Raw genomic sequence first — 25,946 nt, 5'->3', positions numbered from 1 at the left:
CTGTGGGACCAAGAGTACAGGGCAATACACAGGTGCACAGTCAGTTGGCACCTGGATGGATTTTGGTGCAAATAGGCACTGCTTTAATGCAACCCCAGACTTCCACAAATGTTTCTGCAAGTGAAGGAGCAGGATGCTGCTGGCTGGCATCTCAAACCCTGAGTTTGGCCATCCTCCAGAGGCTGGCTGCTCAGATCCAGCCTCTTCCCTCAAAGCTGGGGGTCAGAACTGGCCAGTGAGTGACTGGCAAAAGTCCCACAGCAGTCTGGGAGGATGGGGAGTGTTTGTGGGGGAGCCAGAGGGACCCGATGCCATCACACGCAACATCTCTTGCTGCTTGCTTTTAATAGTGTTAATGCTACAGATGCTGCCAGTGCCTTCTGCCTGGCCTGAGGGCTTTTGCCAGTTAAGCCTCACAACAGCCTTGTGAGGTAGGTGGGTGACACAGGTGGACACCAAGCAAGGGGACCTAGGTCAACGTGCAAGCTCTCTTCCTCCCCTCTGACCTGGAGGTTTGGTTTGTTTATCCCAAATTCATTTTCACATACTGTTGCAAAATGCTCTCTGCTCCAGGCTGACAGCAGTGAGTCAGAGAGGGCCCTTACTAAAGCACTATTCCCAGGGAAAAATCCCTTCCCACTAACACATCTGGCATTTGATTGAAGTTATCCAAGTCCTCACTCTGATTTCCATGGCCGAATTCCCACGCTCCAAACATGACACAGCAACGTTTCTGCTGAGAGTAATTCTGGCTCACGAGAGGAAGCCAAGGAGCTTCAGCTGCTGTGAGGGGCAGAGATCTTCCATGTTTCTTTCAGGACACAATCAAATGCCTTTCTTGGAACACAGCAGTTTCACCAGAGAAGGCAGGAGGCAGCAAAACAAGCACCAATGTCAGGTAAAGTTTGTACCTTCTCACTCAAGTGTGGGCAGGCCATTCCCTCAGAAACCAGGTGAACAAGGACAGAGGGAGCACTGAAGGAAAATTAGGGTTTTCTTCAAGGCATGAGCACTCAGCCCTCACCTGCAGGAAGGCACAACATCTGTCTCTCAGATCAGCCAGCCCAGGACAGGTAGTGTAGGCTCAGGCCAAGGAGGGAGAAAAAAAGAATGATTTTAAAGCATTAGGCTTGAAAATAGACCAGCGTTGGAAATTTAAGCACAGAAGGTTCTAGGGCAGCAGGTTAAACCAACCCCTTCAGGTCAAGACCAGGCATGGAGTAAGCAGGGCAGCAGATGAGTTCTCAGTCAATAAAGGGGGTAGTGCAGCTTTCATGTGCCAAAGCTCAGCCAGACAGATGTGTGCACTGGCAAATGCCCTCTTGGCACACACTGCTGTTGGTTTCCTGGGGATCCCATACGAAGTTCTGGCAAGTCCATTGTAGCACTATTTTTGCACTTAGAAGGAGGAAGACAGTTAACAACCCACGTGTGGGCACAAGAGGTGGGGGACAAGGCACAAACAAGTGTGAAGGAATCAGTATTGTCCAGGTGAGGCAGAGAGCTTACAGTAAGCCAGGCAAAGCAGGGAGCCCTCCTGCCACCCAGACGTGCCAGGGAAAGGTCTGCCTCAGCCCTGGTTGTAGGGAACAGGGAAGGATTTGAGAAATATCAGGGATGAACACCTTTGCTCCAAAAAGCAACAAACAGGAGCAAGAGGGCAGAGGAAACAAAGGGAACAGGCTCTGGAGAAGACCCAATGAATTAATTTAATAGTATTGCCTCACTTCAGAGGCTTGGGACCACTCTTCATGGCTTCTAAATGGGACACCATTTACATCTGTGGAGCAGCAGCAGATGGAACTGCGCCAAGTTTTAAACAGCAAATCCTCATTTAAGCAGTATCAGCTTGAAGACTACAGGAGGGCAAGCTGTACCCAAAATACTGGGCCATGTCTTCACTTCTGGGTTGTCAGAAGTGCTAAGAGACAGCCTGGCCTTGGAGGGGGCTTCTGACACATACAGGTTACAAAGCAGAGTACTCTCTTCTGAGGTTCCCCCATCAGCTTCAGCCTGCACAAAAGCAGCTGAAAGACAGGGCAGGAGCTCCAGCTAAATATGGGCTTCCTGGAGAAGCAGGAGCCAAGGTGAAGCCTTAGCCACCAGACAGCTGTGACCTGCCAATGTGCTGACTTAAGCTTAATTTGGATGTCCTTGGGACTGGGCAATGTCCTGTGTAATAAGGATTTGCCTGGCCAATCCTAGCAGTTGAGAAAGTGCTCTGAGAAGGAATGGGGGACAGAGCAAGTGGAACTGAGCTCCAAGATACTGCCCCGGCACTTGGCACCACCACAGCTCCGCTGGCTTCCAGGGAAGGTCTTGCCACACTTTGGCTCTGCCATGGCACCATGCTGGGCTCAGACCTTTGCTCTGTAGGTATGCACATTTCTTGGCATTTCACCTATAGGGACAATAGCTGCAGGTCCCCAAAGCTACCTCTCTCTTCTGGGTCCTCTGAGACCAAGGCTGATATGATCTGTCAAGGTTCCACTTCTCCAATGCTGGTAACAGCCAGATGCTCATGCTAGGATACTTTACACTGCACATACCATGGCGACACTGCCTGTCCCAGGCTGTCCCACGTGCCATCTGCCTCCTCCCTTCCAGGGGATACAGTATCTGCTTCCTACTGCTTCATTGTTCTCTCCAGAATGAGCCCTTTTTCCCCCCAGCCCAGCCCCTCACCATTCCTGCTAGGAGCCACTCTCCTTCTCAAGATGGGCTTCTCGATGTCCACTGGGCCTGAACACCCCTCGCCCTCTTGGTGCTCTGGGGTAGGAACCACGCTCCTGAACTCTTGACCTCTCCCACCTTCCACAATCCCAGGGTCTGTGGTGGCCCTGCCAGTTGGGGGCAGCTTTGTGGTCACTGCGGTTGAACATCAGGTTCTCCTTTTTCCTGCCCCGGGCCTCAGTCCCCTCCTCTGTGCTCCATTTCTCCACGTCATGGTGCTCCTCTTTCAAGTCCACAGTTTCTGTTGCTGGTGAGGGATCTTCACGGCACAACTCCCTTCTTTCAGCCAAGGGAGCAGCCCTGCTTCTACTGGGAGGCTTTGAAAACTCCTGGCTGTGCCGTCCAGCAGGTCTACACTCTGCCCTCTGGCTGAAGACCCTGGAGCCATGGAGTGGATGACAGGCTTCCTCTCCTGCTTCTTGTGAGCCACTGCACAGCTGCCTGCCCCCACCTCTGGAGCCTGGCCTCTCCCCTCTGTGCCTCTCCCTCTTGCTCAATTGCTCTCTGGGCAGAGCACACCTCTCAGGCTGCCTGGGTTCCACCCTGGGTTCTGATGCCCCGGCTGGCTCGGGAGCTGAGGCTTGGCTGGGCGGCTGGGGCACGTCCGCAGCGCGGGCACTCACCGACAGCTCGGAGACAGTGGCTGCTTGGCCTGGATCCACAGCAGCTGGAGGCTGAAAGAAAAGCCACTGGTTAAGACAAGGCCAGGGGTGTCCCACAGCAGATGACAGTGCTTGGTGCTGCAGCCCAGAGCCCCCTGGAAGCTCTTTGCCCGCAGTGCCGTACCGCCTGGAGGCTGATGAAATATCGGTTCCTCTCTGCCTCGGGGTCGATGATTCCCCCTTTTTCTTGCTGTCTCTTGAAAATCAGGCGCAGTTCTTCCTGGTGCTGCAGCACCTTGGCATCTGGCCTGTATGGCTCCTGAGCAGAAGAAAGCAAGGCAAGGTAAGGGCTCTCTCAACACCTAGCATGGACAGGCATGGCAGGGCTGGGAGCTACTCCCCAAACCCTTCTTTGCACAGTGGCAGGCAACCCGCTTCCTTCTGCCACACTGACCAGGCCCACAGATGCATGGGAAATCCCTGGACAGAAGCTGAGCATCCATCCCAGTGCAGACCCACTGTTTCTGCAGTGACTGCCTTGGGCCATCCTGCTGTGGCGCAGGATGCAGAGCAGCTACCATCAGGTCACTCTCCTGACCTGACTGTATCCCAGTGAGTGCAGGGATATTCCCCATGGCAGAATCACCTCTCTCTCAGCACATCTGCTCAGCTCAGGGCTATAAAACTGAACCTGCTTGTGAGCTGCCCTTTGGATGGAACATCTAGGAAGACCTGAGATAGAGTGTGCATGCATTACAATGTCCCAGTTGAAGCTACCCAGTGAGGAGGCCCAGCTGGGCAGGTGAGCCCCCATCTCTTACCAGAGGGTGCTGCGGGGGCGGCGCTGCCTTCAGAGCACAGAGATCATAGACCAGGGTCTCCCGGCAGACAGGGCACTGCACACCAACCTCCTGTGGGGAGGCAAGAGAGGATAGCAAACCCTGTCTGTGATCCAGCTCATGCACTGCCCCATAACCCCACCCTGGAAGTGGAACAGGGTCATCTTCTTCACTCTTCTGCCAAGGTAAGGAAGCCAGAGGGGTTCCAGCAGCAGCCCGGTGTCTCAACAACTGCTGTGGAAGGTGTCTCCACATGAGGCATGCTGGGATTTGTGCTTCAGCAGCTGACTGCTTCACAAAGCACCTCTGTCAACATGTATGGCTTCAGCCCTCAGCTTAGCATGTATTTTGCTCTGCAGCTGGCAATTGTTCCAACACATGCTAGGCAGGTTTTATCACCCCAAAACACAGGTGGATTTGTGTTTACCCTGCTGCAACCCACCACAGTTCAAGGACTAGGATTAGGGAAGGAGCACTTTTTTCTAACTTTGGTGGTTCCAGAAGTCTAAAAATGAAACTCCCTTACCCTTACACAGCAGGCACTGACCCGGAGATCCAATAAACCAACTTGTTTGGTCAGAAAGGGCCCTTGGAGATAACTCAGTCTAATCCCTGTTGATTCTCAGCACAGGCTCCACATGCCAAAGAGGGTGATACAGATGTTACAAGTGTCTGTGCAGGGGGCCAAGGAAGGCGCAGTACCTGTTTGGGGGATGGTGCAAGGTGCTGCTCCCTCTCCTCCTGCTGCATGAGGATCTCCTCCTCCATGTGCTGGGCATAGCGGGCCAGACAGTGGGAGTGGAAGTAGTGGTAGCAGTGGGTCTTTGTGAAGGCTTCTTTCTCCTGTCAAGACAAAAGTGCATCTTTGAAGGATTTCTAAGCAAAGAGTTGTGTAACCACCCAGCTGAGCTGGGTTTTCACTTCCATGTCAGTGGTATCCATGGGGAGCTAGTGCTAGCAGAGCCACCCAGCATCTTCTGTTGGGCTGCAGCTCCACTCATCTCAGCAATTACTAGGATGCTGCTTCTTGTTTCAAATGTCAGAAACACTCCCAATGTTAATATGCAAAGATTCTATGACTGATTTCTCTGTATGTGTTCCTGTGTGACCAGCAATCTTCCCACCTGGTGTGTTCTCCTTCCTAGGCAGGTGTTGGCTTTCCTTGCAACCCCAGTAAGGCCTGCTCCCCTGTCCCCACAGACTTCAGCACCTGCATGGATATGTTCTAGTCCCTCCTCACCACCTGTGTGCTGAACTCCAGGTGAGGTGTAGCCAACACAGGGAAGCTGAAATGCACCATCAACTAGCCCCAGAACCTATGCTTCTTTGGAGATGCTCCAGCATGCCCCATGTCCATTTTTTGTAGAAGATTAGAAGTTGATGGGAAGAGCAGCATGTATTGCACTAGGAAGGGCCCTGTGTAGACTGGGAGGCAGGGGGCTGCTGGGGTGTATCTTGGTCCCAGGCTGATATCCCAGTGTCAGACTTCCTGTCCTCTTGCCTCACTTCCCAGTCAGTTTGTGGGGTCAGGAGACACATGCCTACCTGGAATCCATAGAGGCAGATTACACACTGTCCTTGAGGAATATTGTTGTCAGTGAGGATCTCCTTTCCCTTCTGTGAAAGCATTAAAGCAAACGTTTTACTCACTGGCCTGCCCAAGGGCAGTTGGGGATCAGTGTCTGTGGCTGGTCACACCCAATCTCCTCACTCTCACCTCGATCAGTTCATAGAGCACCTCTGTCCCCAGCCTGGCTTCAGCAACACTTCTGAGGGTCTGGGAAATCCTACAGCAAAGCAGCAGAAATCCTTAACACAAATTTATCTACGCCTTTTCACTGTCCCACATACCTGCCATCCTGCCATGATGACAAGAGAAAAAAGGAGAACAGTGGCCTTCAGGCTTTGCTTGGAGCACAGGATGGGCACACATGCACACACATATTCACATGCTGTCCTGGCTCCCCACAAGCCAGTGCACAGGAAGCCTTTGTTATGACAGCACTTGCAGGAGCAGGTTTGCTGATGGCCTCAGCTTGAGCTCAGCCAGCACACTTTGGTTTTGGTGAATCACAGGCTTTGTTTATGTGATGGCAGCCCCTGAGCAGGTCTGTTGGGAGCCACATCCTCTTGTACTGCTGGCAGGCACCAAGGTCTCTGCACACATTCCACTGTGCCAAGGACCAAAGCACAAAGAAGACAATGGGCTGCCCAAGGACTTGGAACAGTGTCACCTCTGTCAAGGCAGGACTAGCAACTTTCAAGGCCCCAGGGATTCAAATAACATTTCTGGGGAACCACAGGGGAACAACCACAAGGTGGACCCCTCTGTGTCAAATTTGGCACCAGTGGCTCCTGAGAGATTTAGGACAAAGTGATTTGGGGACCTGTATCCATCTGTTAACCAGACATGGGATATCGTGTCAATTACAAAAAGCTTGTCCATCAGTTCTGCCTCCTGGATCTCTGGAGGAACTGCCACTCCCCACCCTCCTGGCACTCACTTTTGAATCTGCTCATCTGACAGCCCCCGTGGATTCCTGATGGAGATCTCCGGAGCTTTATCAGGATACTAGGAAAAAAGAGAAACACCCAAAGCACAACAAGGAAGGTGGAGAGGCCCGAGGCTCGGAGGCGCAGGGGCGGGGGGCGCGGGCAGCCTACCTGAGGGGGCACGGAGAGCACCAGGGTGAAGCGGACGTACTGGGAGTCCTGGTCCTGGGCCGTGGCAGGGTGCAGGGTGATGCTGATCTCCCAGGGCTCCCACCTGCACAAGGGGCAGCTCGGGGTGAGCAGGGCGGCGTGGGGCCGGGCCGGGGATGGGGACGGCGGGCCGGGGATGGGGAAGGCGGGCCGTACCTGCCCATGCCCCGCGCCACCTGCAGCTCCTCCAGGTAGATGGACTCCAGCACCTCCACCTCCGGCGGCAGCGCCCTGCGGGAACCGACCAGGCGGGGGTCAGCCAGCTCCGGCGGGCTGGGGGTGCGGGACAGCGGGGGTGCGGGGAGCGGGAAGGGGCCGGGCACGTGGGAAGGTGCAGACACCGGGGAAGGTACGGGGGCTGTTACCAGTCCGTCGCCTCGGCTTCCTCAGCGGCGGCCGCCATCTCCCCGCTGGCCCCGGAAGCGGAAGGGGAGCCCGTTGCCAGGAGACGCCGCGGCGGCGGGGCCGGGGCGGGAGCGGAGCGCGGTTCATCCCGCAGCGGGAGCGCTGCCGCCGGGGCTCGGGGCTCGGGGCTCGTCCTGCCTTCCAGCCGGTGGGCAGCAACAAAGCCTGGGGCGGCGGGGGCGACACTCGCCTAGGGGAACGGGGCCGGATGCCGCCCCGCGGGAGGAGAGGTGCCCGCGGAAGGGGACTCGCTGCTCCACCCCGGCCTCCGTGCCTCGGCAGCTCGGCGGCCCCGTCCCGGGCGATGGAGAATTACCACGTCCTGGAGAGGATCGGAGAAGGGTCCTTCGGGCACGTGTACAAGGGGCGCCGGAGGCACAGCGCCCAGGTGAGGGGACTGGGCTGGGGCTCTGCTGTGCGGGGCCGGGGCTGATTTCTGCTGCCTCTTGTATTCTAAGGCTCTGCCAGGATTTTGGGACCCGGCATCCATTCGGCTTTCTGCTGACGGTCCTGACCAGCTCCAGCTGGCTCTAAGTCATCTGGATTCAAGGGACATCAGAAGCGACCTCAAGACCTCAAAGCAGAGCCAGGACTAAATTTAGATCCTATGAAACGCCCAAGACCAGCACCCATAGCTGGTGCCTGACTATTACTAGGATGAATGTGTTTTCCTCTTAGCAAGTTGAACTTCCCTCCATTTCAATTTGTAATTCCCATGTCGTCCTCCCACATGCTTCAGTCCCCTCACCATCATAAGTCTCTCTGCTATACCCATTCCAGCCTCTTGATGTCTTTCTGGGCCAAACACCTGGCCACAATATTCCCAACGTGGTGCACAAGATTAGAAATAAAGGTCAGTAATCACTTTGCTGCAGTTCCTGCCTGTTGATACAGCCCAGGGTGCTGCCAGTGTTCCTCATGTCCAGGGCACACTGCTGGCTAATGTTCTGCCTGCTGTTCACCAGCATCTCGAGGTCCTGTCCCATATTTCTGAAGTCCTGGTTTTATCTGTGTTCACTGATTACATTTCTTTGCTTTAAATGCCAGTGTGAAAAGAAGTGTGAGCAGCAGTATTGATGTGCAAGGGCCTGGGGAGAGCCCTAGGTCCAAGTGAATAAATGTCTCATTGTTCTACTGTATTTGTTCAGCTGGAACCCTGTTTGGGTTAAAAACAGCCTTTGCCAGGGTGGGTCTGACCAGGAGTCTGGTCTGATCCCAGCTTTTCCTGCTTTGGAAGGTGGTGGCCTTGAAGTTCATCCCCAAGGTGGGGCGGTCTGAGAAGGAGCTGAAGAACCTGCAGCGGGAAATTGAGATTGTGAGAGACCTCCATCACCCCAACATCATCCAGATGCTTGACAGCTTTGAGACTGCTAATGAGGTGAAGGGGATTACTCCAGGCAATGGCTTTTGCTTGACTGGGGAGGGGAACAAGGGCTGTCCCCTGCTGTTGTAGGGACATCTTTCTCAGGAGATGCTGGTGACTTCATCCCAGGGTCTAGTTAGTGTTTTTCAGAGCCCTTTAGTATGTGCCATGTGGGGAGCCACCACCTGTGTGGGCTGCACTAGGTCATGTGCAGAGGTGAAGGAGCTGACCAGGGGCTGTGATGCAGGAGGAGTGGTTTGAGATCACAGGATAAGGGTCACTCTTCACTCATCAGTCTCTTCAGAGACTGGCTTTTCACTGATTTAAACTCTCATGGATATAATATGATAAAAGAGGATTGAAGACTGTTCCCTGGCAAATGGGACCACGAAATAAAGTAATTGGACAGCAGATTCAAAACAAAGCTCAAGGGGGTGATTCTACCCACTGGGCTTGGCAGTACCATTCTGGTCTTGTCCTGTCCTTCCCTCTTCTCTTGTTTTTGCTGGCTGAGATATGGACTGCTACAACACCTCTGCCACGTGCCAGGTCCTTGCCGCAGTGCAGCCATGGGAGCTCGCTTCCATTCCAAGTCCCAGCCCAAGCTGATGGACTTTGCATAATGCCACCCAAACACTATCCTCAAATTTCTTATCCTGCTCTGTCCTGGTCCCCAGGGCCTGATCTCACCATGTTGCTCTTCCCTCCAGGTGGTGGTAGTGACTGACTATGCAGAGGGAGAGCTCTTCCAGATCCTGGAGGATGATGGGACCTTGCCTGAGAGCCAGGTATCTCTGTCATTGCAGTGGCCATGCAGTGTTTGCTGCAGGCTAGAGAAAACAGGACCTGTGTGCCTGCAGGCAGAGGGTCTCAGCTGTGAGCCAGGAGATGTCAGGAGGGTAAGGGTGCCTCTGGGACTTTACCTGGCAGAGCTTCTGAAAAGGATGGAGAGGGGGCTAGGTTGGCATTGTGGGACAGTGGGGTCCTGCAGAGACCTCAGTTTCTCTGTTTCCTTTACAAGGGCCACAGCACTAGGCTGCCTTGGCTATTGGCCCACTCCAAGGAACTGCTGGCCCACAGCTGGGGTTGGTCCCTGCCCCAAACTGGACAAAAGTAGAAGTAGTGTGGGAGCCAGGCTGTAAGGGACCTAGGCCCTGTGGTTGTGCCAGTGGGTGGCACCATGGGACACAGGGTGAGGCTTCTGTGTCCCTGGCAGGTCCAGGCCATAGCTGCCCAACTCATCTCTGCTCTCTATTACCTGCACTCCCACCGCATCCTGCACCGTGACATGAAACCCCAGAACATCCTGCTGGGCAAAGATGGTGTTGTCAAGCTCTGTGACTTTGGGTGAGTGCTGGGGGCCAGCCTGAGGGGAATGCTGGGCATTGGAGCAGCCAAGGAATTTCCTGCATGCTATACAGGAGGAGTGGGGGAGTGTGGAAGGGGGCCTGGATTCTGTGCATATTTAGAGGTTAACCTGAGAGGGGAGATTTTGTTCTCCAGAGGAGGATAAACTCATAGGGAACTCCCTGGGAGCTGCAACAGATGTTTCAGTCTGGACTTGAGATCTGTGCTTTGCTCTGAGCAGGTTTGCCCGTGCCATGAGCATCCACACCATGGTGCTGACGTCCATCAAGGGCACCCCGCTGTACATGTCCCCTGAGCTGGTGGAAGAGCGGCCGTATGACCACACAGCAGACCTGTGGTCTGTGGGCTGCATCCTGTACGAGCTGTTTGTGGGCACCCCTCCCTTCTACACCAACAGCATCTTCCAGCTGGTCAGCCTCATCATCAAGGACCCTGTCAAATGGCCTGTGACCATGAGCCCAGTGTTCAGGGTAAGGGCTGGGGCCCTGTCTGCAGGGTGAGATCTGTTAATGCAGTTTTGGCCTCGCCTGCTGCCCTGGTGGGTCACTCTTGGCTTTTATGTCCCCTAGCAGGGACTTCAGAACACAGAAAAACAATGAGAGCTGGACCTCCTGGAAGGGGAATCCTTATCACTGTTATCAAATATCTGCTGTCCATAAGCTGGGAAACTGGGTCCAACAGCAGAGGAGTAATTTATTGGGTTGTGAAGGGGAATGCCTTGCCATCTGCCCCAAGCACTAGAAGTACTCCTTTCCCAGAGCTAGGCAGGAAAGGCAGGCCTCCTGGGTGCCCTCACTGAGGGAGACTGGTGGGCACACTGTGCTCACTGGTGGGTGCTGAACATGTATCAGTGATCCTGCTGCTCTGCAGGATTTCCTTCAGGGATTACTGATGAAGGACCCCCAGGAGCGCCTGTCATGGCCAGAGCTGCTTTCTCACCCCTTCATTGCTGGACGTGTTACTGGTGAGTATATACTCCTTTTCCAAAGCTGTCCAGGTCTGTTTCCTTCTACTACTGTCTGGAGACTGGGAGGACCTCCCTGCCCTGCTATTTTTACTATCCTGGTCTATGCCTCTCTCCTCTCAGCTTTTTCCAAGCACTGACTCCTAGCTCCTGGTCCTGGTCTTGCTCTGGGTTCCTTGGGATTCCCCTGGGATCTCAAGAGAGATCATTCTGTGTCCCACGAGAGAGCTGCTGCTGAAGTTCTCCTCTTGCCTCCCCAGTGATTGATGACACAGAAGAGCATGGGATTTCAAACCCCTTCACCATGAAGCTGTCTCCAGAGCTGCAGGCCCTGAAGGAGCAGCAAGTCCATTCCATGGTCCCTAGGAGCAGCTCGTCCAGGATCTTGAGAAAGGCCCAGCAGAAGATGGTTGAAGAGACACAGAAAAAGGTGGAGAGAAGTCTGAGGTTCCCCTGGCTATGTCTCACAGTCAAGGCAAAGGAAGGACACTAAAGCGGGTCCTGGGGGAAAACACAGGAGTACCTGGGTCAGGCTGGGGTGTCAGCAACACACAAGGCAGGATGTGGGGTGCTCATGGTGGTGGAGTCTAGGGGACTCATCTGACTGAGTAACCCTGCCCTGACCAAACTTCTCTGCCATCACCAGGGTCAACTGAAGGCAGGTGATCCATCTATGAAGGATTCTGTCAATGGACATCCCACACCTAGACCTAGACCTAGACCAGCATCAGGGAAGGCAGCCCCCGAGGAGAGGGAGCCATTGGCTGCCTCCAATGAGAAGAGTCCGTATCTCCTGCAAGGAAAGAGCAGCACAGCAGAGTTTGAGGAGTTTGAGGAGTCTCCTCCCACCCCAGGGTGAGGGAGGCAGAGACTGGGGCAGGAGGAAGAGGGAAAGGAAAGGTCTTTCACTGACTGTACTGTTTCTTTGGCCAGGCAGCACAGCCTCTCTCAAGACTATGAGTGGGAGTTTCTTGGAGCAGGTTCCCCTCCACAGCCTGATGCTGGCAGGGCAGAGCCCTGCAGCAGGCACAGCATTGTGGACCTGGAGACTGAGGTAAGATGGTGTCTTCAGTGAGGACAGCAGGGCCCAGTTGCCAGGGGCTGCTTCAGAGACCCTGGGACTAGCAGGTCTGTGTCACCAGTCCTCTCTCTTCTGTGGCTAGGAGCTGGAGAGTGATGAGGAGTGGCAGCAGCTGAGTGAGGACACTGAGGCCTCAGCCATGCAGCTGAGCATGCCTCTGGGCCTGCTGAGGGATCCAGCTTTCCAGCACCGTGTCCGGGACCGCCTGGCAGACTCTGCTCAGCAGGTAAGGGATGGCTGGCCCAGGCAACTAAGACTGGAGAATTGGATGCTGCCTTCTTCATCAGGATTAGGTTGGAAACATATGGAGAATCCTCAGTTCAGCCAGCAAAAAGATCCTCTGCTTTTCCAGGAGTTGGAACTGTCTTGTGCACTTGGCTTGCCATCTGCTGCTCTGCTGTCCCCTGCCTGAATGGGTTGAAGGGCTGCTCCATGGCTGGTGGAGACACCAAAACTGCTGCTTATTATAAGCTCTTCTGCCTTCCCTGTGTCCAGGTGCTGGAAGGGATGCTGGAGGGAGCCTCCCATCTTCGTTCTGTGCTTCGTGTTATTGGCAACCTCCTGTCTACCCAGTGTGATGCTGAGCTGCTGGACCACTTCTGCCAAGAGCTGAATGTGCCTCTGTCCCTGCTGTGTCTAGCCAAGCAGATCCTGGAAAGTGCTGTCACCAAGCAGGTGGGTGTAGAACCCCAGGGAAATATGGGTGCTTTCCAGCCCTGCAGAGTCCTGGTGCTGAGGAGGCCCTGGTGTCCTGCTGGATCTGGCTCACAGGTTCCTCTTCCAGGCACACTTGGGAAGGGGGAGGTTCTGGTAGGGAAGGATCCTGTTGTAGTGGTGTGGGGATGGCCAGCAGACAATCCCCATTTGTGGTTTCTTTCTGGATTCTGCAGCAGCCCTGGTGTATCGCTGTGCTGACAGACCTCCTCATGGTGACCAAAGTTTATTTCAGCAGTGAATGTAGCCTGGAGGAGAGTGGGCAAAAGGACAGGTAGGGACAACCTTCTGTTCCCTGAGGTCTCGTGTGGTCACTTTGGGGACCACAGGCAGTAGGTGGAAGGGTGATGTTCATACTCTGCAGCTGGAGTTGTCTCTGTGGGGGAGCATCATGGTCTAAGTGCTTCATGCCATATTGCTGTGCTCACAGAGTAGCACTTTCCTTGAACGGGATTAACTGAAGGCAAGGCACAGCTGACAAGTCTGGTGGTGCTGCCTGCTGACAGCAGCTCACAGTGTGAGTGCTGCCTGCTCCATTAGCCAGGGCCATGTGAGCCTGTCCTCACAGCAAGGGGCCATGTCTCTCTGGACTCACCTGTCCCTGCTCTCCCCCCAGTCTGCAGGAGAGTGCTGACTGCTTCCTGGCCCTGCTGCCGGAGCTGCTGGCTGTGCCAGTCGACAGTGAGATGAGACTCTGCCAGCAAAGCCTCTTGGTAAGGGTGCTCCTATCTCCCTCCTTCACACCCTCTGCCCCAGGGACAGAAGCTATGGGGGTGTCTGTGTGTGTTGGAGGAACGCAGCCTGAGGACCCTGCTCCTAACTATGGGGCCTGATGCTGTCTCACCCATTGGGGTTTTTGTGGGGAATTGCATACAAAAGAAGGTCTCTGAAGGGGCACTTTCTGGCCTTACCGTTCTGGTGTGGCTTTACTAGCTGAGCCAATGGCCAGTGCAGTCCCTTGTACACACTCTTGCACAAAAAGTGTCACTTCACCAGACATGTCTCTGGCTCTGCTGCCAAGAGTTCTGCTGCTGGGATTGTGCTGGGTGGGCACAGCAGGTTCTCAGCATTGGAGTATGATTCACATGTGGCTCGGGCAGGAGATGCATACAGGCTTGCATTTGATATCTTTTAGCCTTTGTTTTCAAGCTGCATGTTTTAACAACAGAGTCAGCAAGAGCAAAAATAGCTGTTGGGCATGGTCTGCCAGGCTGTGATAGAGGTGAGGAGGGACACATGCCTCCATGTGTACCCCTCATTTCAGCAGCATGCAGCCAGATGTGGGTCCCATACAGTAACCTGGCTGGAGTGGGCATTTGGAGGTCCCTGAAGTTCCAGCATGAGTCCTTCTCCCCTCTCTTCTGTCCTCCCACAGCTTCCTCCTGTGCTGTCCTTTTCTTTCCTCTCAAACTCAGTCTGCAGTGATGGCAACTCCTGTGTCTTCCCCAGTGCTTCACCCAGCTCTGTGAGAGCCTGGACACAACAGACCCTTGTATCTCTGCACAATTCTACACCAGGCTGCAAGAGGAGCATCAGCCCCTGCTGGACAGACTCCTTCAAGAATCCATCTTAGAGCAGCCTGCTCTTCGAGGTAGCAGTGATAGCAGCTCACCACCTCTTCCTGGGTTTTCTTCTCCTTCCTCCCCTTGGGCTCCATCAGAGCACTGATGGCCACTGTAGTGCTGTTGGCCAGAAGAGGTGGCTGAAATTTATCTGTCCAGACCCCTGCTAACTTGGGCTCTCTTCCCTCAATCCCAGATCTCACCCTCCTTATGTCACAGACCTGACTTTTCCTCTCTTGCCATCCAACCCTACCCTGCTGCCCCTCAGCACCTTTAGCACAATGAGTCCCCAGCTCTGTCCCTGTGCAGGTGCAGCAGTGGAAGGCAAGTCAGCCCAGGACCAGAGCCCATGTGTGGCAGAGCTCTTCCTGGCTGCATTGGCTGCTGCATGCAGCATCCCCCTGGAGAGAAGCAGCTGTCGGGAAGCCAAGCAGCAGGTCAGACCAGCTCTCTGTACAGGGTGAAGAGGTGTGGTCCTCCCAGGGGCAGCAGCCCTTTCTAGGAGGATCTCTTTCTCAACAGTAGAGTGGAGGGCTGGGATCCTCTGGCTTTATTGGCTGCAAGGCTCATATTTGTGGGCTGCACCTCCCCAGCCAACAGCTGACCTTAGGAATGTAAGGATTCTTGAATCAATTGAGACTCAAACTTAGGATCTGAACTATGAGATGGGCTAAGTAAAGAACTAGGCAATGCAGGGAAAACAAGAATTCTTTTATTACAGTAATATGAACTGTAGGAAATCTGAAATTGAAGTGGTAGTAAGAAGGAAAACAATTACAGGTTTACATTTGATTCTTTAATGCTGGGTCAACAAGGAGGGAAGGAGGAATCTTACCTTGCTCATCTGAAATCTGGAACTGTGCATCAAAGCCATGCTAGGTCATGGCAGATAGGCATCCCTTAGCAGATACAGGCAACATGTAGGAAGCAGATGCTTTCTTTCATTAAATTGTTGCTAGCATCAAACCCTTCTAGTCTGGGCAGTGCTTCAGGTGCTCAGAGTCCAAAACAGGCTGATTTCTGCAGGTTGCTTATGCAGTAGCTGAAAACCTTATGGAAGGAGAGAGTCAGCAGCTTGCAAGACTGCTGGAGAGACTGGAGGACCCAGGCTGCTCCTTGAACATCCTGAAGGTAATGGCCCAGTCCTTTTGTCTGGCTCTGCCTAGAGGTGCCTGGGCCTTTGCTCTGGAATTAGGAGCATGGCAAACAGGGAACTGTGAGCTTAGCCCTCAATGGTTCCCATCTGCCTGGTGTGAGTTGTTGAATAAGTGAGCCCATGGTAGCCATGGGGTGGAACCTGTCTGCAGGGCCTGGTGGCATCTCTCCCCTCTGCCTTGCAGATCCTCTATGCTGGCTGCCATGCCTACCCCAACCTGTGCCATCACCTGGGAAGGAACCAGCCTCTGTGGGGTTCCCTCATGCAGATCTTGCAGGGTGAGGTAGGACTGACCACAGCCCTCGTGGAGGGGTAGGAGTGTGGGCAAGCAGGATGCATTCCTCTGAGCACTGGTCAGATGAATCTGTGGGGGAAGAGGAGTTTTGGGGAGTTATTCAGAAGAGTGCAGTTCTCCTTTGGGGCCCAGAAACACCTTCTCCTTCCCTGCTATGACTTCTGTTCCTTTGGTAGGTCCCTGTGCTGGAGGTGACCCAGGAGGCAGCCTGTGAAGCCTCTCTGTACCTGCTGGCCCTGCTCACCCTGCAGCTTCAGGCATCCCCTCCCAGGTAAGCAGACACTTTCATTCATGGAGGGGAGAGGAACATGCCCTGCCCTGAACAGCACTCTGTCCTGCACACTGCCTGGAGCTGGAACCTGGTCCCACTGATCCCTCTGACCCATACATACCAGCAGAATGCTGTGCAGTGTGGGTGGGTGCTGGGGATGTGGTGAGGATGACCCAGTGCAGACAAGGAGGTGCTGTGAACCAGGGCTCCTCCTGAAAAGTGGCTGCTTCCCAGCTGTGTGGGTATTGGATGCTGCTGTTCTGCATGATGTGAAGCTGTGGGAACATAGTGCTTCTCTCCTGGTCCCTGCATTTCAGGTGTGAGGAGATGGTTGCCCTGGCTGTGGATCTCATCACCCAGTCTCCTGTTGTGTCCCTTGTGGTAAGCCACCCCCCCACCAGAGTCACTACTGAGAGCCTTGCAGACCCCTGCATCCCATTTGGGCCTTACTGTTCCTCACTCAGGGTGGGATGAGGCCAAGGGATGAAGGGTCAATAGCGACCGAGCAGATGGGAAAATCCCAAAGGTGCTGAACTCTCCTTGTCCCACAGGGTGCTGCAGCATTTCTCCTGGCACAGCTCAGTCGGCATGGGGTGGCTTTGGAGCTCCAGAGAGAAAAGATCCTACCAGTGGTAACAAATGTGCTGACTGCACCTGCTGAGGTATGGGATGGGGACAGAGAAGCTGGGGACCCATGCACACTGTAGAGGTGTGCAAAGACGGGCTCAGAAGGGTGCAAGAGTGATGCTGCTGCCCTCAAGCCCAGCACCCAGCTTCAGAGTGTCTCCCACTCTCTTACAGCTGCAGCTCCCCCTGCCAATGGGTGCTGGTCTCTATGATGGGTTGTTTTTCCTCCTGCTGAAACTCCTTGAACAGGTACCAGTCCAGCCATGTCTTCTGCCTGGTCTCTGCCAAAAGGTGTGGTGGCAAAAAGGCCTGAATGCACATTGGTAATGAGGCTGAGGGAAATCAGGAACTGTGCAGTTTTGGCTGCACAACCTCATGAAAGTCACCTTGTGTCCCTGCAGGGCTGATGGGAGAGTGGTGGGTGGGGAGGGGTGATCCATGGGCTCACTGAAGTGAAGGAGGGCAGAGATGCCCTGGGACTGACACTGCTGAAAGCTGCAGCAGGACTCCTGGCCCATGTCAGTCTAGCCCTGACCTTCAGAGAACCATGGGACTGGCAGAGCCATGTATCAGAACCCTGGGGGCCATGAAGGCCTCTGACATCTGCCTCTCTGCCTCTAGGAGGATGTGGTCTTGGAGCAGGGCTTTGCTTCCTCTGAGCTATGGAGCCTGGTCTGCCATTGTGTAGCTGTGGTGCTTCATGTGGGCACCACCAGTGCAGTGCTGGAGGAAGATCCACCTCCAAGTGCTGGTGACCCCACGGCAGAGCCAGACTGGAACCTCCTCTCCCCTCAAGGTAGGAGCTGTGGGACAGCAGGGCATCTGCCCTGGACCCTGCTTCACATCCTTCCATATCTGTCCCCCTCCACATCTGTTCCCTGAGGCCAGAGGACTCAGGTGGTTTTTTTGAGGATTGCAGTGTCTGCTGGGGAGACAGGGCTGGGCTGGCCCATGCTGTGCCCAGCTGGCAGCAGCTCAGCTGAGCTGGCTGTGGAGGAGCAAAAAAAATGTCTGTGCTGCAGGGAATGTCCACTGGCAAGTGTGACCACCTGGGTGGAGATTTTCTGGTTTTGGGCAGGGAATCACAGAATCCACCCTGGAGCAGGCTTGAGAGAGCACAGAGAAGTGAAGAAACATTACAGCCTTCTCTATCTTTGCCCTTCTGCCTGCTGTTTTCTCTGCAGGAACCCTGTTATTCCTCAGCCTGGCCCTCAGCATCTTCACTCGTGAGTCCCAACAGTGTCTGCCTCAGCTCAGCCAGTCTCATGGTGTCCTCATGGTGACACTGAAGAGACTGCTGTCCCCTGGCTTCTTGGCATGCGTGGCAGAGATGTGAGTTGTGGAAGGGCTGAAGTGGGCAGAGCTCAGCTGCTGAATGGGGCATGGACATGAGCACACCAAGGGCTGAGAAGTTTCTGACCTGGCACTTGCAGAACCTCTCCTTAGTGACTGGCACAGGGAATGCCCTTTGCCCCTTGTCCTGAGGTTTTTTTGATTGTCTCTGTATTAAGCCCTCTTTCTTTCACTAATTCAGGCAAGCAGGAAAAGATGGGGACCCTGAGGTTGTCCCAGATGTCGTCATCCAGGTCTGCCAGCTCCTCTCTTTCCCTTTTGCCCTGGATGTGGATAAAGACACCTTAGCACTGATTATGGAGGCTGTGAGAGATACCCAGATCCCTGCCCAGCTGCTACAGGTACTTTCTTGGCCCTGTGTTCCCCTTCCCCCCATACTGTGGTGACCCTTCCCTACATTGCAGTCCCCAATGCATGGCACCACTTCGCATCCTGTTGGCAGCCCACAGGGATGTCATTTGGGTGCTATGCAGCCCTTGGAGAAGCTGGACTGGCTGCTAAGCTTGCACTGACCTGCTGGCTGCCTTCAGCTGCTGCTTGGCTTGGCTCATGTGTGAGCAGTCACTCAGCAGTGCTGTCTGTCCTTCTGCCTTAGGTCTGCGCTCACCATCTGCCCTTCTCGTTCACCGAGCTCCCCATGGGCCTCTTGTGCCAATTTGTGGTGTCTGATATACAGGTCATAGACCAAGTGGTGAGGGAAGCTGCTGCCTCGGAGCACATTTTTGCCTTCTTGAAGTCTGTCTTGTCCTCAGACAATGTCATACTCACAAGTGACCTTCTGTCTCTCCTGACCCACGTGGCCCGGGCCAGTTCCGAGCACCTGCCCTTTCTCCAGAGGATCCTGAGGGACTCTGATGTGGCTGACCAGCCACTGACCTACCTGCTCAGCCACAAGCAACACCTGATACGGGCCAGAACCTGCAACTTGCTGGGCAACCTGCTCCGGCACAGCTTTTCCCCAGAGCTGCAGAGCCAGCCGGGTTGGCTGGAGAGGCTGCTGGAGTGCCTGTGGGACCCGGCGAGCAGCGTGCGCAGGGCAGCCACCTTCGCGGTGGGCAACGCCGCCTGCCACGCATCCTGCCCGGCGGAGACGCTGGGCCGGGCCGTGCCCGCGCTGACCCGGCTGCTGAGCGACTCTCGGGCCCAGACGTGCCACAACGCGGCCCTGGCCCTGAGCAACCTGGGCCAGCGCGGGGAGGAGCTGCGGGATCTGCTGATCCAGAGCGGGGCCGTCGACCGCCTGCTGCAGGTGACCTGCCAGGACCCGCGCAAGGCCGTGCGGGAGGGAGCCCTCGAGGCGCTGCGAGCCCTCAGCCAGCACCCGGGGATCCAGCAGGTACGGCACGGGTACCCCGCTCCTTTGGGGGACCTGATAGAGCTGTAGGGACAAGGGTCAAGCTGGTGGGTGACTCCTGTCCTTCTCTTGGCTGTGCAGGTCCTGCTGTCCCTCAAAGCCACCGAGAGGCTGGCGGCGCTGGCCGCTGTCAGTCCCCATACGCCTTTTGCCCGGCACTGCGAGCCGCTCTTCCGCCGCCGGTGCGAGCAGCTCCTCCGCCGCCTCGCAGCTCCGTCCGGCCGCGCGGGGCCCAGCCCGCTGTCGCCGCGTACCGGCGCTGAGCGGTGATGCCCGGGCATCCCGGGACGCCACGGACGCTTCCTTCACCCTCCTCAGGCTCCAGCCGGACCTTCCTTGCAACCCGCGCTGTCCGCCTGAGGGGGCGTCTACCCGGCCGTCTTCACCCGGGGTGTCCCCCGCGGGAAGCCGGCCCTGACAAAATGCCCGTTCCCGCCGGCTCCCGGAGCCGCGTCCGCGCCGCCGCCGTGCTCCGCCGCGCCGCCAGGGGGCGGTACAGCCCCCGCCGCGATGGCTGCCGGGAGCTGTAGTCACGTGGGCCCGCCGGCTCCCCATGGTAACGGCGGCGGCGGCGGCTCCGGCGGGCCCGGGCGGGCGGTGAGTATGGCGGCGTTGCCGGCCTGTGGAGCGGGGCTTTGGTCCCCCTCTGTCTCCCTGGGTTGCACCCTCAGAGTTCCCCCACTGCGGCCCTTGTCCTCCCGCGTTGCCTCCCCGGCCCCTCCGCCCCATAGCCGTGCCCGGGCCCCGAGGAGGCACCTCGCTCCCGCCCGGGCCTGCTCGCGGAGCTCGCCATGGCCTTGCCCCGTGACACCGTGGGGCTGGGGGGCGGTTTGGGAACGCTCTGTGCCGAGACATGCTGGGGGTGGCGGCCTGGGCGGCGCTCCGGCGCCAGGATAGAGCATCCTGATAGCAGCTTGGGCATCACAGTCTTTCACTGGAGAAATGAGACACAGCATGTTTCCCGGGCGAGCGGCAGCGAGGAAGGGCTGGCTCCCCAGCCACCCACGGCCCCAGGGAACCTCTCCAACGCTACTTGGAGTATTAGGATGGAGCTGAGATCGACCAGGCCCAGGTGGAGTGCTGGGACATCCTGGCTGTCCATCCTTTCATAGGGGTCTTGGCTTGGCTGCTCTTGTGTTGTAAAAAGGACCGTTGAGTCTGAAAGATGAAAGTCTGCACAAAACTGAGTTGAGACAAGCCTGGAGTATTTCCTGAATGCCTCCAGGGTTTGGTCAGGGAGTGAGGAGTGAAGGTGTGGGGAAACCCTGTGGCATTGTGCCAGCATCCTGTGCATGGCTGTGGATGTCTCATGGGAGGCAGAGTTCAGCTCCACAGCTACACATCAAAGCCCTGCCTACATGATCCCCCGAGGCTTGCCTGTCTTTCTTGTTGTGGTGTTCTCCTCACGGAATGGGCAGATGACATCTAGTGACTCCCGGATCGTTTGGGGGAATTGACAGTGGATTGTTTGCTTTATTATAGTTTTATAGAATAAAATTTCCACAATTCTTACTGTTTGTACCACCCAGCAGATAGTAGCATTTCTCTGTCCTTTCATTGCTCTCTTGCTGCAGTTGTGTTAGGTAAAGTTGGTTGATGACAATTGTCCCCTCCCACACCTCAGTCAAGGGGTCCTTCAGCCCAGCAGGGATCGCATTTCAGGGAGGAGCTGAGGGGACAAATGTCACCATCCCACAGAACAGCGCCTGCATGGAGGTGTCAAATCATTGACACAGGTTGGGGGCTTTGGCTGCTGCACCAGCCTGGCTGGGTGCCACTCCTTGACATTTCCCACGTTCCTGCCATGCATTGGGTCTGGGAGTATTTGGCAGCTTCTCACCTTGAGTCTCTGTTTCTTCTCCACTCCTGAGCCCTGAGAGATTGCTGTATGGAGTGAGGGTTTTGCAGTGGCTTCAGAATAATTTTTCCCAGCCCTGTCAGGACATGGAAGAGTCCTCAGCATATACTGAAGGACAAATCTAGGAACCTTTTCTTCCAATTGCAGCTATGTTTCAGTAAAAAGTATCAAGAACAGAAGGTGGGTTAAGAAATAATGTGTCTTGAACTAATTGGGTAGTTCTTTTCTCCTTGCTGTATGTTGATATTTTATACTTGTTTCACTCACTCAAAATCCTCCACTTTTATTTTTCTACTAAAGGCTAGTCTGCCTAAGATCAGATAGAGCTGTGCTGACTGCCCTCAGATCCTACGCTAGTGGCCAAACTCTTCCCAGGTCTTGCCACATAATTCTCTTTTCTCCCATCATGGAGAAAATGAAAATCAATTGAAAATGCTGGCCCTTCAGTTTGGATCTTCAGGAATGGGCTGTAGACCTCCATGGTGAAAGGCTGTTAAACACCTCATGGTTTAGCTTGTTGCTTTTAACCCAGACTCATTTCTCTGCTCTTGTTTGTGCTGCAGTACAACTGCTTCTGTTGCCTATGTGATGAAAAAGTACAAATTGGGTGGGAGCAAGAGCAGGCACTTACCAGCTTCACAGCTGGGGAAACAGAACTGCATGATCTGCTGTCAGTGTGCACTGCATCTGCCTCAGGGCCTGGGGAGTCTGCCAGGGAGAAAAGTTAATATCCTTTGACAGCAATAGGAGCTCCATGCTCTGCCCTTTGCTGTGGCCCCTGCACTGTCTGGTCACAGCCAGGTCAGCCCTCCCGGGGTGAGCACTGAGCTGGCCTTTTATCTGAAGTGTCCTTGGTGCCCTCAAGCTATAGCCCTGGATTTTCTGCCTGTTGTGCCAGAGTTCCCCACCTCATCTAGCAACTGTGCTTCAGTGCCCTTAGAGTGATGGGAAAGTCCCTTGTGAAGGCAAGCACAGGAGCCTTCAGTCCCCAGCCCACTCTGTGTGTGCATGGAGGGAGGCATTTGCTGCAGCACAGGGTGAGGTGCTGTCTGGATTGCAGCTCTCCCATGGCTTGCTCCAGCATCCTGCTGTCCCTGAGGTCTGCCTCCACCTTGGGAGCAGGAGCACACACCTGAGCTACTCTATTTTTCTTGCAGGGCAGTGCCCTTCTTAGGTAAAGGGTCTTTTCAGGCAGCCATACACTCCTCATACTTCCTCTACTCAGTGTGGAGTGGAGTTCAGCACCAGAGCTGATGAATGGAAATGACCAACCCTGGCACAAATGTAATCCTGGCATGCTGGTGGAATTTGCTGATGCATCCTCACAGAGGTTGATTTCTCACTGTTGTTTTGTTTTGTTTTTTTGTCTTTGACCTGAATGGCCATGTAAAAACTCGACATCTTGATTGGGACAGAAATTGGTTGTCATCCTCTGGATTTGCACACAAAATGTGGTTCTGCAAGGATTGCAATGAAGCTGAGAGGGAACCGTGATGCTTAACTGTGTGGCAAAGCAGCACACCAGGCTGATGTACCCAAGAGCATTTCTGCAGTGGCCAAGCTGCTTCTGAGCTGTGTTGTCCTCTTGGACAAATTGTGGCCAGCAACACCCTCTACTCTTCAGCTTGAACTTGCTGGTGGCCTCAGGTGCTTTGGCTTGGCGTGTGACTGCCCTTGAGGCCACTAGTTTCTTGGAGCTGACGTTGGGGAGGGAGGGCTGTTTCCATCCTGTTGAAACACAAGTTTGTATCTAGCTACGAGCTGTTGGAGCACTTTTAGACACTTGGTTTGTTTCAGATCAATGTTGTTGATCTTGTTCAAAGTTTTAAATTTTTTGAAGGGATACAAACCCTTATTTGTAAATGTATTTTTGTTTTAAAACCTGTTTGTTTTGCATTGTTGTTAACTTGCTTGTTCAAGCTTTAATCAAAAGCCCTAGACCTGCAAGTGAGGAACTTGGTGTAAACTCAGGTCTTGTTTAGAAAAATGTGTTAACCTTTTTAATAATAAAGAGCAGAACACAGTATGCACCCTGCAATGGCATAGAAAGCAATAGCAATTGCAGTTGTCTAATCTCTCTTCCTTGTGATTTCAGGCTGTGTGTGGCTGACAACACGTTATCAGGTCAGCTTGCAGTGCATACATTTACAGGCTCTTGTTATTTTAAGTGTATCACCAAGCTGCACTTAAAATAACCTCCACAGCCACACTCTTCTAACAATGGGATGATGTGCACACCCGGGCTCTTGAGGTCTTGTCCTTTCCTGTTTGGAAGAGGGCTGTGAGGAGCTGCCACGCTGCCATTAGAGGAGCACATGCTGCAGCGGGGCTCAGGCTGGAAGAAAGGGTTTGACTGCTGCATACAGGGGTGTGCAGAGGCTGGGCACATGTTGGCCCTGTGCTCTAGGGATGTCACATTTGTACAGGCTGTGGCAGTGCTCCAGCTGACCTCCCAACACTTGCAAGCAAGCTGTGTGGCAATAAAAGGTGCTGGCAGAGTAATTGTAAGCAAGTGCAGCTGTACAGTCACTCCAACAGTGACAGCTTTGGCCTCTGTATTGAGTGTCAATAAGTCCAAGCCAAAATCCATTAATTGCTTGGTTGGGTTTGAATTCCAGCCTGGCCAGTTCACCCAGGTCTTTTCCTAGCTCATGTTTCTACAATAAAATTTTAAGAGTGTTATTTTAGTGCCATTGTGAAATGCAGAACAGAGTCCAGCTCCTTTCTCATAGAGTTGGGTTAGCAGAGCTAGGGGTTGCATCAAGCTGTGACCTTTGTCCATCCCAAAACTCCAGCTGAATTAAATATAAAGGGAAAACTTCTCTGCTGGTAACCAGCAGGGATTTACCTGGGGGCAGGTGCCGTGTTTCCTACCCAGAGCTACAGAGATGTGGCACCTGCTGTCCTGTTGTGACCACAGCCTGGCATGTGAAGGTGCCTCCCTCCATCTCCATCAGGTCTCCTGGATGCTCAGCAGCTGCTTTGTCAAACTGTCCTTGCAGTAAGGATGGGAGACAGTTTTCAGGTGGGCATTAGAGTTGGCTGTGCTGGCATGCAGGAGGTGTGAATAGGGGGAAGGACAGGCAGCATGGACTGCTGCTATCAGTCTGGATGCATCCTGTGAGGGCATCTTCCTTTCATCCTTCCTGCCCCTCCTGCCCCTATCTCTGAGCTCCTGTGGTCTCCACAGGGAAACAGTGATAGTGACTAGCTGTTGGCCAACCTAGGCCTTACCTGAAAGCTCTGCTAAAGGCCCTGCAGCTTTCTTACGCAGCTGCTGCTTCCTGCACACCCCTCCCCTGTGCTGGCCCAGACACTTCTGCAACTCCGTGACAAAACTGCTCGGGAAGGGCCAAGCTCGGCACATCTTTGTCTGCTGCAGTGGGCTGGGTTCCAGGCAGTGTTGGCTAAGGCTGTGCCATGCCCAGACCTCCACCCTGGCAGCCACAGCTGTCAGCAGCACCCCCGTGTCTGTGTCAGTCACATCTGTGCCACCGTTGTCACTCCAGATCAGGGTCACACAGGACTTGTGCTGGCATTTTCACACCTGTGTGTAAGCTGACTGTGAGATTCACAGCCCTTGTTACAGCTTCATTAGGCCACATCACTTTTATTTTTACAGCAGGATGATTCACTGATAGCTGTAAAGCCGGCTGGAGATGAGCTACAGATGGCTTTCACTTCAGGCTGGTTTTACAAGGTCATTCACAGCCGGGTGAGAGTGCAGGCGATGGCCAGACTGGCAGTGCAGGTGGTGATGCCAGTGACAGATCCTCTAGGCATGAACACTTTCATTCTCCTTGGATTTTAATTTGCTCTTTAACACCTATGTTCACTGGTGTGCTAGGGTCACTTTGTGGTCTGGGTGTGCTTGTGAGCTGGAGGGGGCAGCGTGTGCAAGCCAAGCTCTGCTCCCTTGTTTACTGGTGGAAATTTGAGCTGGGCAGGGGATGGCATCTGAGCCACAGCTTCTTCCCTCTGTGCTAATCGCTGTGAATGTCACAACACAGCCAGGTTTGCTGCTGGGGGCAGATTGGGTAGCAGTGGAATAGTGTTGTACATCTCAGTTGTGGAATTCTCTTCCCTGGGGTTTGGAAGCCCTCTAGGCTGCAGCTCCCACTGGGATGCAGGTGCCCTGTCCTCATCAGGAGTTCTCAGCTTGACTGTACAAGCACTAACAAGCAATGCAGCCCTATGGATGTGGTATGGACTCGGCACTTGCCATATTTCCTTGCAGAGCTTGGCAGGGTAGCAGCTCTCCTTGAGGATGTATACCTCCTATGGGATCCTGCATGGGATGTTCCATTTCCCACATCCTCTGGCTGAGATGCTGCTGACCTGGTATGTGCTGGAGACTGGAGCTGATTCACAGGCTGAGAGGGTCTGGCAGGTGTAGGTCCGTCTGACCCAGCTCTGTGGTGGTGCGAGCTGTTGTGATGGTGCTACAGAGCAACCTCAGGGTCTCCAAGCTACACTTTAACTGCTGCATCTGAGGCTTGTCTTTCAGGTGAGAAAGGAGTGTGTGTGTGTATGGCAAGAAAAAGAAGAGTGTGATGGCTGATGCCCTGCTTATCCTTCTTTTTATACCTCTGTTTTTTTTTTTCTTTAATATGCAAGTGTGTGAGAGCTGGTGGAAGGTGGAAGAACCAGCCAGCCTGCTTGGAATACAAATTCCTATCGCAGCTGTATCCAGGGTCC

General features: G+C 54.4%; 2 protein-coding genes across 2 annotated transcripts; one reads left to right on the top strand and one right to left on the bottom strand.

Annotated features, from left to right (window-relative positions):
• Positions 1 to 357: 357 nt before the first annotated feature.
• RNF25 (ring finger protein 25) lies at positions 358 to 7,280 on the bottom strand. The gene is made up of 10 exons (XM_058809608.1): positions 7,243 to 7,280; positions 7,034 to 7,108; positions 6,839 to 6,941; positions 6,679 to 6,746; positions 5,892 to 5,961; positions 5,720 to 5,791; positions 4,877 to 5,017; positions 4,157 to 4,246; positions 3,520 to 3,654; positions 358 to 3,407 (listed from the first exon to the last, which is right to left on the bottom strand). Exons 1-10 carry the CDS (start codon positions 7,278 to 7,280, stop codon positions 2,694 to 2,696), a joined length of 1,506 nt encoding a protein of 501 aa, XP_058665591.1. The 3' UTR covers positions 358 to 2,693.
• A 209-nt stretch (positions 7,281 to 7,489) lies between these two features.
• On the top strand, positions 7,490 to 19,660 carry STK36 (serine/threonine kinase 36). Its single transcript, XM_058809712.1, has 26 exons — positions 7,490 to 7,670; positions 8,520 to 8,660; positions 9,356 to 9,433; positions 9,862 to 9,992; positions 10,234 to 10,483; positions 10,884 to 10,977; positions 11,238 to 11,407; positions 11,624 to 11,832; positions 11,911 to 12,031; positions 12,141 to 12,284; positions 12,554 to 12,733; positions 12,949 to 13,046; positions 13,389 to 13,485; positions 14,222 to 14,363; positions 14,644 to 14,771; positions 15,361 to 15,465; positions 15,675 to 15,773; positions 15,962 to 16,056; positions 16,374 to 16,437; positions 16,608 to 16,718; positions 16,858 to 16,932; positions 17,305 to 17,479; positions 17,868 to 18,015; positions 18,218 to 18,377; positions 18,632 to 19,372; positions 19,472 to 19,660. Exons 1-26 carry the CDS (start codon positions 7,491 to 7,493, stop codon positions 19,658 to 19,660), a joined length of 4,125 nt encoding a protein of 1,374 aa, XP_058665695.1. The 5' UTR covers position 7,490.
• Positions 19,661 to 25,946: the final 6,286 nt, after the last annotated feature.

Source organism: Ammospiza caudacuta, chromosome 8, assembly GCF_027887145.1.
Source record: "Ammospiza caudacuta isolate bAmmCau1 chromosome 8, bAmmCau1.pri, whole genome shotgun sequence".
NCBI classification, from domain to species: Eukaryota; Metazoa; Chordata; class Aves; order Passeriformes; family Passerellidae; genus Ammospiza; species Ammospiza caudacuta.
Note: the sequence above shows the minus strand (reverse complement) of the source record. Positions and strands in the feature narration are given on the sequence as shown.